This window comes from Myxocyprinus asiaticus, chromosome 37 (assembly GCF_019703515.2).
Source record: "Myxocyprinus asiaticus isolate MX2 ecotype Aquarium Trade chromosome 37, UBuf_Myxa_2, whole genome shotgun sequence".
NCBI lineage: Eukaryota > Metazoa > Chordata > Actinopteri > Cypriniformes > Catostomidae > Myxocyprinus > Myxocyprinus asiaticus.
In genome coordinates, this window is record NC_059380.1 from 22,432,229 (window position 1) to 22,446,305 (window position 14,077).

At 39.9% G+C, this 14,077-nt stretch overlaps 1 protein-coding gene across 3 annotated transcripts; it reads left to right on the top strand.

Annotated features, from left to right (window-relative positions):
* Positions 1 to 2,833: 2,833 nt before the first annotated feature.
* On the top strand, positions 2,834 to 13,988 carry LOC127427659 (nuclear receptor subfamily 2 group F member 6-like). Of its 3 annotated transcripts, none has more exons than XM_051675371.1 (5): positions 2,834 to 3,077; positions 4,966 to 5,329; positions 8,147 to 8,241; positions 8,910 to 9,485; positions 12,218 to 13,988. In XM_051675371.1, the coding sequence occupies exons 2-5, from the start codon at positions 5,061 to 5,063 to the stop codon at positions 12,490 to 12,492; spliced, it is 1,215 nt and encodes a 404-aa protein (XP_051531331.1). In that variant the 5' UTR covers positions 2,834 to 3,077; positions 4,966 to 5,060; the 3' UTR covers positions 12,493 to 13,988. The 3 variants fall into 3 exon arrangements, with proteins under 3 accessions (XP_051531331.1, XP_051531332.1, XP_051531333.1); XM_051675372.1 differs by having other exon boundaries at positions 5,028 to 5,329; XM_051675373.1 differs by having other exon boundaries at positions 5,041 to 5,329.
* Positions 13,989 to 14,077: the final 89 nt, after the last annotated feature.

A 14,077-nucleotide genomic window follows, 5' to 3' on the forward strand; every position in this document is an offset into this window, starting at 1 on the left:
CAAATCGCTTAAAAAAAAACATACTAAATGAAGTTTTAATGAAAATGTTAAAATGCAGAAAGTTTTTTGTGAGGGTTAGGTTTAGGGGTAGGGTTAGGGGATAGAATCTATAGTTTGTACAGTATAAAAATCATTATGTCTATGGAGAGTCCTCATAAGGACAGCCTTATATCATAAGGATAGGAATCCTCGCCGCTACTGTCTGCCGGGAAGTGGAGGAGCCGCGGCCGTCCATCAGGGGACGGAGGAGTCGCTGCCCGCTGCCAGGAAGCGGAGGAGCCGTTACTGTCTGCCAGGGGTCAGAGGACTCGCTGCTGTCCACCAGGGGAGAAGCGAATGTCGTCCACCAGAGGGCGGAGGCGACGGTGTGTCCGGGGACCGGCGAGCAAGTTTTTCCATCTCCTCTCTCTCTCTTTCTGTCTCTCCCCCTCACTCTTTCCATCTCCCCTCTCCCTCACCTCATCTCTCCCAGGGCTCCAGAGAGGCGGGGAAGACCTGCCAGAAGCAGGACAGCTGGAAGGGCAACACCTCCCCTCCAGGAAGGCAGGAGAGGGGAGTACGTCATGCCGTAGGTTTCCCCGGCCTGAATTGGGCAATGGAGGTGTGTGACGAGGAGGAGGGCATGGTCGGGCCAGGCCAGGCTGCGAGGACGCATGCCTAGCACTGAATTGTCCTAATCAGCCGTGAGGGGGATTAAGACGAGCCGGAGACGCCAGTTCGAGAGAGAGAGAGAGACACACGTGGCTGCTGTGTGTGTGTGTCTGTGTGTTTATGCTTCTTTAAGTTCATTTATGTCATTAAAATTATGTTGACTGTTCTGCCAGTTCCCGCCTCCTCCTTGCCCATTAAGAACCCTGTGACACCCAGATTAAATCAATAAAGATACAGTATTTTTAATAGCTTTGAGTGATTATTAGAGATTGGAGAAATAATAGTTGCTGGGACTGGTTGTGTGTTTGGTTTGGCGAGGAACTGCATTGAAGTAGCAAGTATCACAACACAAGTTAAACATGAGATGGACCATGCAAATAAAATCTTTGGCCATATATTTATTGACAAGAAATTTCCAGAATTTCCCCCAGGGGATAAATAAAGTATTATCATATCGCAACTAAGTCTCATAGAATGAATGTTACTATATCAAAATTTTTGCAAACTGAGTTTTACGAGCTGCCTTCTGCATTTCACCGCAGTTTCATGTTGAAATGAATACGAGGCGCTACAAGAACTGTGTGTTTTATTCACTTTTACAAAAATCACTAGTACAAAGGCTGACTTTATAAACACTTATTTTTTGCTCCATTTTTTGCACTGCTATATTATGATTTCAAAGTACTTTAACATATCATTTAAAAAACTACACATTTCAATGCTTGTATAACAGACTCTTTACATTTATTCCAATGTGATTAGCTTCCATGGTAGCTCACCTGATTGAATAAATGGTAAACGGTCTGCATTTTTAACCTTAGCAGATCTACAAAGCGCTTTACACTGTGTCTCATTCACCTATTCACACACACACTCACACCAATGACAGCAGAGCTGCCATGCAAGGCGCTAGCCTACCTTTGGGAGCAACTTGGGTTTCAATGTCTTGCCCAAGGACACTTTGGCATGTGGAGTCATGTGGACCAGGAATCAAACCGCTAACCCTGTGATTAGTGGACAACCTGCTCTACCACCTGAGCCACAGCTGCCCATATTGGACTTTGGACTTGGAAGACTGAGGTATGAGCCAAGACAAGCAGACAAGCTGACATGGGACAAAAAATGTCATTGAAGCAACACGAAATGATGTGGCTGCTTCAGAAAATGTGCTTTTCATGTCACACTTGCTTTTAGGACACAATCAATAAGGTTTAGGTGTATGTTTAGGGTAAGGATGTCTGTTTTGTTCACCTCTCATTTACGACATTATCGGTTAGGTTTAGGTTAAAATTTTAGTTAAGGGTGGTACGTTTTACTCTTTGTCTGACTATGAAACAGTTTCACTTGCTTTTGGCACCCCCCGGTGGACATTTCACTGGGAAACTGCAGCAAAACATGTTATGAAGCATGTCATTTCGTTTCAGAATTTGCTGTTATATCCTCCTATCCTATCCCATGATGATGTTTTGAAGCCTTCTGACATTGAGATCTTTATCTTGGAAATAAGTTAACTGTTGTGGTCAGATCATTGAGTCAGTGAGAAGAACCAGATTTGTCGGTTTTGTGAACCAGATCAACCAAATCATTGAAATGATCCAAGTCAAAAGAGTGATTTTATCTCATGATCTCTCATTATTGTGTAGAGGAGAGCTAGGGCTGATCACTTCAGTTTTGGACTGTCCCTCTCACAAAGCTATTGTATGACTTCAGAAGATTTGAAATATAATGCATGAGTCATATGGACCACTTCTATTGTACTTTTATGGTGCTTTTGCATCCTTTTTGAAGCTTGAAAGCATCAGTCCCCATTCAATGTAATTGCATGGAAAGTGTAACCAGTCCAGTACATTCTTCAAAATATCTCCTTTTGTGTTCCATGGAATAAAGAAAGTCATAAAGATTTGAAAAAACATAAGGGTAATTAAATAATGACAGAATTTTCATTTTTGTGTAAACTAATCTAGACCTTTCTTAGATACATGCTACGTGTACCTATGGTCATCCCTTGAGGGGTTAACCGTGTGTGGTAATGCATTCCTGGTTGTTTGTGTTGAGCAGCTACAGCCCACTCACTGCTCTTTGACTCTGTTACCCTTATAAGGCAGGCGGCACCATGGCAACCAGAGGGCTTGAATAGCAGTGTCAAATCCCTAAACACACAGACACACGCTTGCTCACTCTCCACCAGTCAGAGAGAGAGAGAGAGAGGGAGAGAGACAAGAGAACAGAGCAAGGCTTGTTGGCAAGTCACGGACACTCTCAGGTCAGCTGTATCTCCTGACCGTCGGGTCTCATGATTTACTGATGAATGGAGAAAGGCAGGGGATTTGAAGTAGTGGACATCTAAAAGACCTTCAAGTCCGTTCCTGGATATGCTGAAGCCCCAGAGACCACACAGCTGGACAAACCAGCACTGAAGAATCAAGGTACGGAAGGACTTACTGAGATGTCCATAAACATGCACTATAGGTGCTTCCTGCTTTACTGCTACTTTATTTACCTAAGTTGAAATGTCAAGGTGTGAATATGTGTTGGTTTACAACAAAAAAAAGAGGGAGAGAAACCAAGGAACTTCCTTTGAACTTTGATCCTTGAGTAGGAGGGTGGGGGCTGAGCTCTGTTTATCATTACCCAGTTTGTTCTCTGTGTATTTGGCTTTGGGTTGGCTTCTGTTCAGAAAGCAGGACTTTACTAGCAGTTTATATAAAGTTTCTTTGGACTTCAACATATCTGCTTCAACGTACAGTGTTGAGATCTCTCACATGAACATTGTATTGCTCATAGGTCGCTCAGGTGACATCTTAGTTGTTTCACTGAAATATTAACTTTGTTTCAGATGTTTCTCTTAAAATTCCTTAGGGGAAATGAAGACAGAAACAAATGAAATTATTTTGTTGACAGACTGTAAGTAAGGGTACAGACTCAGAGCTGTATATAAATATGTTCATATTGAGATCTCTTGACATTTGATGGTAGATTTTGATATCTTTGCAAATCTAGGCATCATTTTATATATCTTGGGATCCTGACAAACCTGGGCACAATATGTTACATTGTTTTTTGTTTTTATTTTTTTATCCCCTTTTCTCCCAATTCCCACTACTTAGTAGGTCCTCGTGGTGGCGTAGTTACCTCAATCAAGTCTCAGCTGCCTCCGCTTCTGAGACCGTCAATCTGCGCATTTTATCACGTGGCTTGTTGTGCATGACACTGTGGAGGCTCCGCATGTGGAGGCTCACGCTACTCTCCGCGATCCACATACAACTTATCACGTGCCCCATTGAGAGCGAGAACCACTAATCGTGACCACGAGGAGGTTACCCCATGTGACTCTACCCTCCCTAGCAACCGGGCCAATTTGGTTGCTTAAGAGATCTGACTGGTGTCACAGTATGTTACATTGTTGAGATCTCTTCTGAAAGCCTAGAGGAGACACATGTAATATTACTGGATTCTTTGTCTAAGGAGAAAAATCATGAGAAGCAGGAGATGTAAACAAACATCTCCATTTGCAGCCTATTTAATCTCATTGCTGTGTAGTAGAAACCTATAAGACATTAAAGTAAGACAATTGTTAACATATAACTCTAAAATAAATGTAGGTAGCATAACTCTCAACATCTACAATGTTGGGATATCTTCTGAAACTCAAGAGGAGGCAAATGTGGAATTACCACATGGAGTCTTTTTCCCAAGAGAAAATTCAAGAACTGCAGTAAAACTCTTGCACTCCATTTAATCTCATTAATGTCTAGGAGAAACAATCTTAAAGAGATTTTTAAGTGATCCAATTTAGGATTTAACAAAATGAAAACAAGTTAACAAGAAATACAGTGTCAGGCTGAGTCAAATCTGTTTGACCTGAAATACCCCCAACTTTTCTAAACCGATCCAGTTTGTACTGCAACTCATCAGTGTGTTTCTCCACACAGAAATAACTGGTTTGACTTGTTGGTTACTAGGGGTCATGTATTGTATGCTTTCCTGCTGTAATGTCACAGTTTCCAATGCCTGCTACTTGAGAGGGAGTTTTTATCCATGTCTCGAAGTTGTGCAGCACGTGGAGTTGCACATCTTCTTTCTCCAAGTCTGGGTGTATTTATGTGTCATTTATTGTTATAAAGTTATTTAATGATGAACTCTGAACTTCTCATTGAATTAAAGAGATCTTTGGAAGGTTTTATGAGTTAGAGGACAATCAACAAGGGAAGAAAAATAACAGGGATGAGCACTTGACTTCCTTAAGGGTTTTTGATATGACACTTGGACTTATGGGCCTTCAGAGTACTGTTAAACTTGTTTGTCCTTGTTCAGCTTACTGTCTGCAGCTTAAACTGATTCACTCTGGGGCAACTCTGAATTCTCTTCACGGGAAGGTTTCTCCCACAGCTCTTACACAGTACACAGAGATGGCTATGGTGAGCGGGGGATGGGCCAACCCCAACGGCAGCACTAATGGACACAGTGAGAAGGGTTACCTGCGGGGGGAGGAGGATGGCAGCTCGCCCCGGGCAGGGAACAGTGACGTGGAAGGTGGCGAGGAGGAAAAAGCCTGTGTGGTTGACTGTGTTGTGTGTGGGGACAAATCTAGTGGGAAACACTATGGCGTTTTCACCTGCGAAGGGTGTAAGAGTTTCTTTAAAAGGAGCATCAGGCGTAATCTTAACTACACATGCAGGTGAGAAAACACACATTACACAAATCACACCGTCAGCAATTGTTCGCTGAACAGTTAGTCCTGCCCCAAAGTCACATCATTAGTTAAGCAAGAAGAACATGTTTGACCACTCAAACAAACAGCAAGTTGTTATATCCACAATCATTAAGAACGAACTGCGGCCAGTAAAAGCTGCAGTTATTTACACATGATGTCTGCGCCAGTTTAGCACACAATTCACTAAAAGATCAGGCAACGGTGCAAATGCGCCTACAAACTCTGTGCCAAATGCAATTTGCACGCACAATTCCAATCTTGTGGGCTGCTTCTAGGTGCTATATCGCGAAGGATGCATCAGGTCACCGTGATCTGACACACTCTGGTGGAACTGAACAGCATAACTCCACTACTGTGATCCAGACACCCATAGCATCGCTTTAACATACCAAAAGTGCAATTGACAAAACAGTGCATCTGGATATATGCCTTATTTACATAGAAAGGAGGCATGTTTGCATGGAATGAGATTGACTTCATTTAAATACTCAAAATGCAGCGCTATTGTGCAATTGATGGAGGGTGATTAGTGAAAAAATGTAGGTTTTTGCACTGAAATAACCACGCGGAAAAGTGCCGCAACCGTTTAGTGAATTTGCCCTACAGTGTTTACACTTTTCTGGAAGTGAACACATTTATCTTTGCACAGTGAAATTCCGTAGCCGAAGAAGATGTTGGTGAATGTACCACTAAAATTATTTCCTCATCCATTCAGTTTACGTAGCACTGCCCACAAAGATTTCTCTGCCAAACCAAGCAATTTCCTATTGGTCAACACTGCAAATTAACGTGTCAAATTTCACCAAATTTGAACCCCATTCAAAATTTGTGTAGGGAAATTTCTTTACCAACGCCATTCCTGATTGCATGGAAATTCAGGTGAAATTCTTGATCGTGTGAAGTTGACTGCATTTCACTCATGTAATTTTGCCTTGCAAGGGTAAATGTGACTGAGCCTTTAAATAGCCTCTAATCAGATACAGCACAGCAAAGGAATTTGGATGAACGTTCCGTGAACTCTGCTAACCTCTTACTGACATTCAAATTAGAGTGTATTTCACATAGTGAACATTTACATACTCATGAGTCAGAGCCTGTAATAGAGGAGATAACAGTAATGTTAATCAATCCGATGACTTGTAAATCACTAAAATCTTAATCATTAATCATTGCACCAATCAGTAATTTTTCCTCATTAAAAAACTATTACTTCTTAAGAAATTAACTGTAATTTCGAAACATATGTATAAAATCATGACCACTCCCATGAGATAAAGACCACTCATATCGGCAACCTTATAAAAGCTCTTTTATCCTGCATGTAGAGGGTTCCCTCATGGGGGCCGCCATATTAGGATCACATTACTAGCAGAATGTTAGTCCCTTAATCGCTTAAAGTAACTGCTCTGATATTGGACACTTTCAGTCAGGAATTAAATGAATCATGGTTGACTGTGAATGGTGAATTTTTACAATGGCATCAGTAACTGAAAACGATTGTGTTTGAATGATGCTGCATCCATGCCCCAAAGTGTCAGCGTAAGCCCAAGACAATATGCATAAAAAATGACTGAGTGCACTTTTAAAGCTGTATAACACTGTGTCCTAACAAGGCGTGGCACAATAAAGTGACCTGCAATAAAAGCTTGTCGCCACTGAGATCTCTTCTATGCAAATCTGTCTTCTTTGTTTGTCTTCTTGACCAGTCACGACAAGTGACATGACATTTTGTCAGTCGCTTGGTTTTTCTGTGGTATTTTGCTGGCCCCGTCCACAAAAAACACATAACTGTATATTAGATATCAGATATGTTCTGATTGGTTGATTGGTTCTGATTATATTGTATCACAATGCATTTTCACGTACAGTGCAGACAGACAAATTAAGACAGAAACATTTATAACACAAGTACACAGATATGAATGGCCAACACATTGCAATCGCATGATCCACTGAACATACTTAAAGGGATAGTTCTCCCAAAAATGAAAATTCTCTAATCATTTACTCACCCTCATGCCATCCCAGATGTGTATGACTTTCTTTCTTCAGCAGAACAAAACAAAGATTTTTAGAAGAATATTTCAACTCTGTAGGTTCTTACAATGCAAGTGAATGGTGATCAGACCTTTGTTGGTTATGAGTTAAAAAAGGACTCAAATTTTGATATGTTTCTCACCCACACCTATTATATCTCTTCTAAAGATATGGATTTAACCACTGGAGTCTTATGGATTACTTCTCTGTTTCCTTTATGTGATTTTTGGAGCTACAAAGGTCTGATCACCATTCACTTGCATTATATGGACCTACAGAGCTGAAATATTCTTCTAAAAATCTTCATTTGTGTACTGCAGAAGAAAGAGATAACCCCCCCAATAATCAAAACAAGCAATTACAAGCAAGTACAACCCCCCCCCCCCCCCCCCCCACCACCATATGTATACCATGATTAATGGAAACATGGAAATTCTTCACACTTTTTCAATGAACTGCCTTCTTTTTCACGCCGTACTTAAACAGCAGTCTTGTGCTTTAATATAAATAATATTTAGTGCTATTATAACAATCAATTTTAATATTATGCATTAGTAAAGCATGTATCATGGCAACTTAAAAAGGCAAGAGTGACATTAACTCCTTGTTTCAGTGTAGAGCTGTTGATTTAAATGCTTATTATCCATCTTTATACCGAATTAGATATCTTAAATATTGTTTGTCATATTTATTATCTTTTATAATATCTTATATTATTATCAGATAACTAAACTCTCTTCACAGATCAAACCGTGAGTGTCAGATCGACCAGCACCATCGTAACCAGTGTCAATACTGTCGTCTGAAGAAGTGCTTCAGGGTCGGTATGAGGAAAGAAGGTCAGCGCAACAACAGGACTCATTTTATAAATTCCACTGTCAACAGATCAATAGATTTACTAGAAAGAAAAAAGAAAAAAGACCTGAAACCAGTAGTAGAATCAGAATCAGCAGAAATCTATGTTTATATTAAACAGTACATGCACAATGGGATACAAAAGTCTGAGGGGCAGATTCACCACTTTTGCGCATGGTATTTCAGCGCAAAAACCTGCGTTTTATTCACTAACCACCCGCAATCTATTTTAACAGGCACAATCCGCACTTTTCTTTTTTTCTTTTTTACTACAAATTTATCAGCATAAAAATGTAAGAGAAATGTTAACAGTTACAGTATGTGACTTTCTTAGTATTTGGTATGTTTCCCTTTTGCTTTTATGACAGCATGCACTCGAAGTGAAGTGAGCTGTCTCATGATGATTTGGGAAAGTTGTTCAATAGATGTAAAGTCAAATCTAAATTTGGTACAGATGTTAACATGGCCAGTGACACAAACTTACTTATCTGATGGTGATCTAGATATGGAGCAGAGTCTTAATTGCTTTTTATATTGTACATTATAATGTTTTCAACATGGACTTAGACTTTTGAACCCCAGTGTTATAATATAATATAATATAATATTTGTGTCTGTATATTGATGTTTTCTCTTTCTCTGTTGTCTCCAGCAGTCCAACGTGGACGTATCCCTCCCTCCAATACAGGCATCATTCCTGCCTCCATGGTTGGAGCGGTTGGGGAGGGTGTTGGAGCTCCAGGCATGAGTGCTGATTTCTATAATGGTCAGCCTGTTTCTGAACTGATCTCTCAGCTCCTAAGAGCAGACCCCTACCCCAGCAGCCGCTATGGGGCCCAGTGCGGCCAGCAGCTCCCAGCGGCCAACAGCTCCGTCATGGGCATCGACAACATCTGTGAGCTGGCAGCCCGGCTGCTCTTCAGTACTATAGAGTGGGCCAGGAACATTCCGTACTTCCCTGACCTGCCTGTGTCGGAGCAGGTGGCCCTTCTGAGGCTCAGCTGGAGCGAACTGTTCATACTGAATGCAGCTCAGTCTGCTCTGCCCCTTCATACTGCCCCCCTGTTAGCAGCTGCTGGCTTTCACTCCTCCCCCATGGCCGCTGATCGTGTTGTGTCCTTCATGGACCAGGTGCGGGTGTTCCAGGACCAGGTGGACAAACTGACAAGACTGCAGGTGGATTCTGCCGAATACAGCTGTCTGAAAGCCATCGCCCTCTTCTCACCAGGTGAGTGATGAACCCTGTGTATGCTGAAAATATATTCCAAAGTACCATCCTGTTGAATTCTCTCCAAATAATTAGCAGGCATCACTTTTACTATTGCTCATAATTAAGGTTAGAGATTTACACAAACTGATTTGCTCAGGGTGAAGGCTGAATACTGTACTATTCTGTTTGTGAACATTAGGACACCCCCCATGCCACTGGAGCCGATGTCTTGAAAATATATGCTACCTATCAGGATGTGCTACCAACACAGCATTTAAATATGAGATGCACAAGGTCCTGTCAGCAGGCTATATGCAAAACATTCTATGAATAGAATCCACATGAAATCAGTAAAAGAAGCTGTTTTAACCACTCGATGATGATTTAAAGTATTATATATTTAGTGGCCTAGATAGTGTGTAAGTTGTCATATTTACCATTCTTCATTCTAGGACTAATGCAAATGCTAGCACTTTATACATGGCTATAATATGTGCTGATAACCATCTGAATGAATGATGACATTTACTGTATACCCGTTTTTTAAAGAAAGTCACTGATACTTCTGCAAAGATATTACTTTTCTAAATGATCAGACATAAATGATCACCCGGCGGATGACAAAAAGGGTAAAAAAAATCCCATTGATTGATAATGACAGACCCAAGCCATATCTATCAACCAGAATATAATTTGGAGAGGGCTTTTTTGACTAAGCAACAACTCAGCAGCCACCCAGAACACCCTAACTGATTAGCAATGGACTAAAAACCACTAAGAACACCATAGCAACTGCATGGCAACTCCCTGGCAACCAGCAACAACACCTTGGTGATGGCGAGTTTTGCACTACTCACATTTTCTTCAGTAAATGCAAAATTCTAGAATAATTTCCATACCATACCTACAAATATAATTTCTCTGGCAAGTTGCTTCCAGATTTGTAAAAGTTGTTTGACTGGACTGTCAAATCCTTAGACATTTTTAACACAAAATTACATTAAAATGCAAAGGAACCTTTTTTATCCCAAGATGATAACTGGATGGCACTTAAAATGGAAGTGAATGGGGCCAATCAACATTCAAATATTCAGTTTCAATTGAATAGCCAGCCACAAGACTTAAACAATGCGTGTTAACATGATTTTAGTCTGATAAAATTGCATACTAACCTTTTCTGTGTAAAGTTATTTCCAATTTTACAACTTTATTGCTATGATGACGTAACACCTTAAACCCAGAAAAATTTTAATTTTTAATTTAAACAATGTTACAGCACGATAATGCAGAAGTTTTCACAATTCACGTGAGTGCTCTTATAAAATTATAAGCTTCACAATTCTGCCTTTAAACCCTACAAAAATTTCCATTGTAAGTGCCTTAAACTGGCGCCATGGCAGACAATTTTTCCAATGATTTTCAGGTGTGAGCTTCATTAACATAATTGACGGCCAGGCGAAGGAAGACGAACCACACATTAGCGTCTCTCATATTCTCTTATTATTTACTCACCCTCATGGTATCCCTGGTGTGTATGACTTTCTTCAGCAGAACACATTTGAAGAAATATAGAAAAATATCTTAGCTCAGTAGGTCCTTAAAATGCAAGTGAATGGAGATTTCTCTTTTGAAGCTCCAAAAATCACAGACAGTCAGCATAAACGTCATCTATACAACTTCAGCAGTTAAATTAATGTCTTCTAAAGGGATACAATCACTTTTGGTGTAAAATATCAATATTTAAGTACTTTTTAACTATAATCCAACATGAGGGTAAGCTGCACAAGAGGGTGGAGTCCAAGTGGTCTCTCGTGTGACGTATTCGCTTTGCCATGATACTGACGTAATCTCACGTTCTCCACTCGGTTGAGACATCCAGGATGAGCACACAAATGCACCATTGTGAGTAAAGAAACCGATAATAACAGATCTAAACCAAAATCAACCAAGCTACTGTACAGCATTCCTCCTCACTTGTAAACAGCGCTGCTCTTCCGGCTGTGACACACGTACGTCAGTTCTCACGTGTTTCAAATGCCAATACGATTACGTCACATGCGCATACCGCTCCTGAACAGAAGCATGATTTAGAGTTAAAAAACGTACTTAGATATTTATATTTTCGCACCAAAAACAATCGTGTCAATTTAGAAGACATTAATTTAACCACTGGTGTTGTATGGATGACGTTTATGCTGACTGTCTGTGATTTTGAGAGCTTCAAAAGAGAAATCTCCATTCACTTGCATTTTAAGGACCTACTGAGCTGAGATATTTTTCTTCAAATGTGTTCTGGTGAAGAAAGAAAGTCATACACACCTGGGATAGCATGAGTGTGAGTAAATAATGAGAGAATTTTCATTTTTGGGTGAATTATCCCTTTAACTGACTCTCTTACCGGCTGATCCAGTGTGTTATGCACATGCCTGATTACGTTTTGACATCAAAAGCAGAAAATAACCTGATGATTTAAAACTGGATTTTCTTGTGTTGACAGATTTTTATATAAGCTGATGGTGATTTTTGGTAGTTGTCAGCGTATTCGTGCAAAACATTTATTGTAGATTTATGCCTACAGTCTTAAACAGTAGTAGTTGTTATGCAGTATATAATGTTTATTTCAAACATAGTGTTGCTTTTTTGAAACCTGTCTTTATAAAAGAGGAAAAATCTATCTCAAACATCTATTGCATTTGCTGTAATGATTATCTTTTCCAGCTGCGTTGAAAATTCAATTGTATTTCTTGCAGATGCGTGTGGGCTGTCAGACCCAGCACACATTGAGAGCCTGCAGGAGAAAGCTCAGGTGGCCCTCACCGAGTACGAGCGCATGCAATACCCGGGTCAGCCCCAGCGCTTCGGCCGACTCCTGCTCCGACTGCCCGCCCTGAGAGCTGTGCCTGCTAACCTCATCTCTCAGCTCTTCTTTATGCGGCTGGTTGGCAAGACGCCCATTGAGACGCTTATCCGAGACATGCAGCTCTCAGGAAGCTCCATCAGCTGGCCGTATGTGCCCGGACAGTAGATGAACAATCAGAAGACTTGTTCTTATGTCCCATCTCAGGCCTTTTCACATGATTCCACAATACATGTGTGGATAGATGTTGGTCTTGTGTTTTGGTGCTTATTGATCATGTATATATATCGCATAACTAAAAAGATGATGCACGTCCCTATGCAGTTTATTTGAGCCACCCTGATACAGGATACCTCAAGTTTCAATAATTACTTAAGGACTCATGCAGAAGTTCGATGGCATATGTGAAACACATTTGTCTTGAGGGATGATATACTAAAGACTGATTATTAAGGTGTAAACAGGAATATCTCAGTGTGCTAATACGAGACACTCATCCAAAACTTTTAAGAAGAGTTAATGATACCTTCTTATTGAGAGAGCATAGTGAACTATTTTAAAAGTAGTGTAGATGTACATTAAGAATTTTTATAAAGGAATGTAATTTTGAGTCCAAAAAGTTGGGATATATACCATATACTTGAAAGATCAGTGGTGAACTGTATATGGCTATATTCGGAATGGAATACTAGAATATTACTTATTGTGTACTGCACATAATATAATGTTTTTTTTTTTTTTCAAAGTATGTGAAACTATACAAGATGCAACCTTAATTGTTTCAGCCAGTAGTGTGCTACATTGTTGTAACTTGACCTACGTTACATGTTTGATTCTGCAGGTGGTGTCCAGTTATAATATCAAAAATAACAGTTATATCAAATGAAACAGTTATTCTGCAGTTTATAGGCTATTGAGGCTGCTATTCTGGTTAATTCACACTGGAGATGGACGGTCAGGTCGAGTGCATTGCATTGTGTAGATGCAAATGTCAAAGATAATCCAGGTAATATTTGCATTCTCTGCATAGTATACATTATATATATTGCAGATATAGTACAAGTAGTATGGTAGCATACTGTTCTGAACATAGCCCTTGTTTTGGATTATGTTGTTTAAAGGGATAGTTCACCCAAGAATGAAAATCCTCTTATCATTTACTATCCCTCAGGCCATCCCAGATGTGTATGACTTTTTCTTCTGCAGACCATAAACAAAGATTTTCAGAAGAATATCTCCACTCTGTAGGTCCATACAATGCAAGTGAATGGTGGCCAGAACTTTGAAGCTCCAAAAAGCATATAAAGGCAGCAAAAGTAATCCATACTAATCCAGTGGTTTAAACCACGTCTTCTAAAGCGATATAACAGGTGTGGGTGAGAGATCAATATTTGTCTTTTTTTTTCTTTTTTTTTTTTTACTATAAAACTCCACTTTCACTTCCACATTCTTCTTCTTTTGTTTTTTTGGTGATTTGCATTCTGCGTGCAGATCGCCACATACTGGTCGTTGCTGGTCAAAGGTGGAGATTGAACTGTTCCTTTAAATAGATCTATACACTCTGTTATTGGAGGAAACGAATGGTAGAGCGTTTCACATTACTGACTGTGGAAAGTATAAAATATTTTTGCATATTAAAAATAAAATTCAATGATAAATAAAAAGGATTTTGTGTATGACTTTGTGGAGAAAAAACCTTTGCTTTACAGTCAAATAAACAAACTGCAAACAAGAGAAAAGTATTGTTCTAACT

What these genes read in the sequence shown, in the direction of transcription:
- LOC127427659 (XM_051675371.1), top strand. Translation starts at nt 5,061, where the DNA reads ATGGCTATGGTGAGCGGGGGATGGGCCAACCCCAACGGCAGCACTAAT. An exon ending in AATCTTAACTACACATGCAG is followed by an intron (nt 5,330 to 8,146) that starts GTGAGAAAACAC and finishes CTCTCTTCACAG; the next exon opens with ATCAAACCGTGAGTGTCAGA. An exon ending in CATCGCCCTCTTCTCACCAG is followed by an intron (nt 9,486 to 12,217) that starts GTGAGTGATGAA and finishes TATTTCTTGCAG; the next exon opens with ATGCGTGTGGGCTGTCAGAC.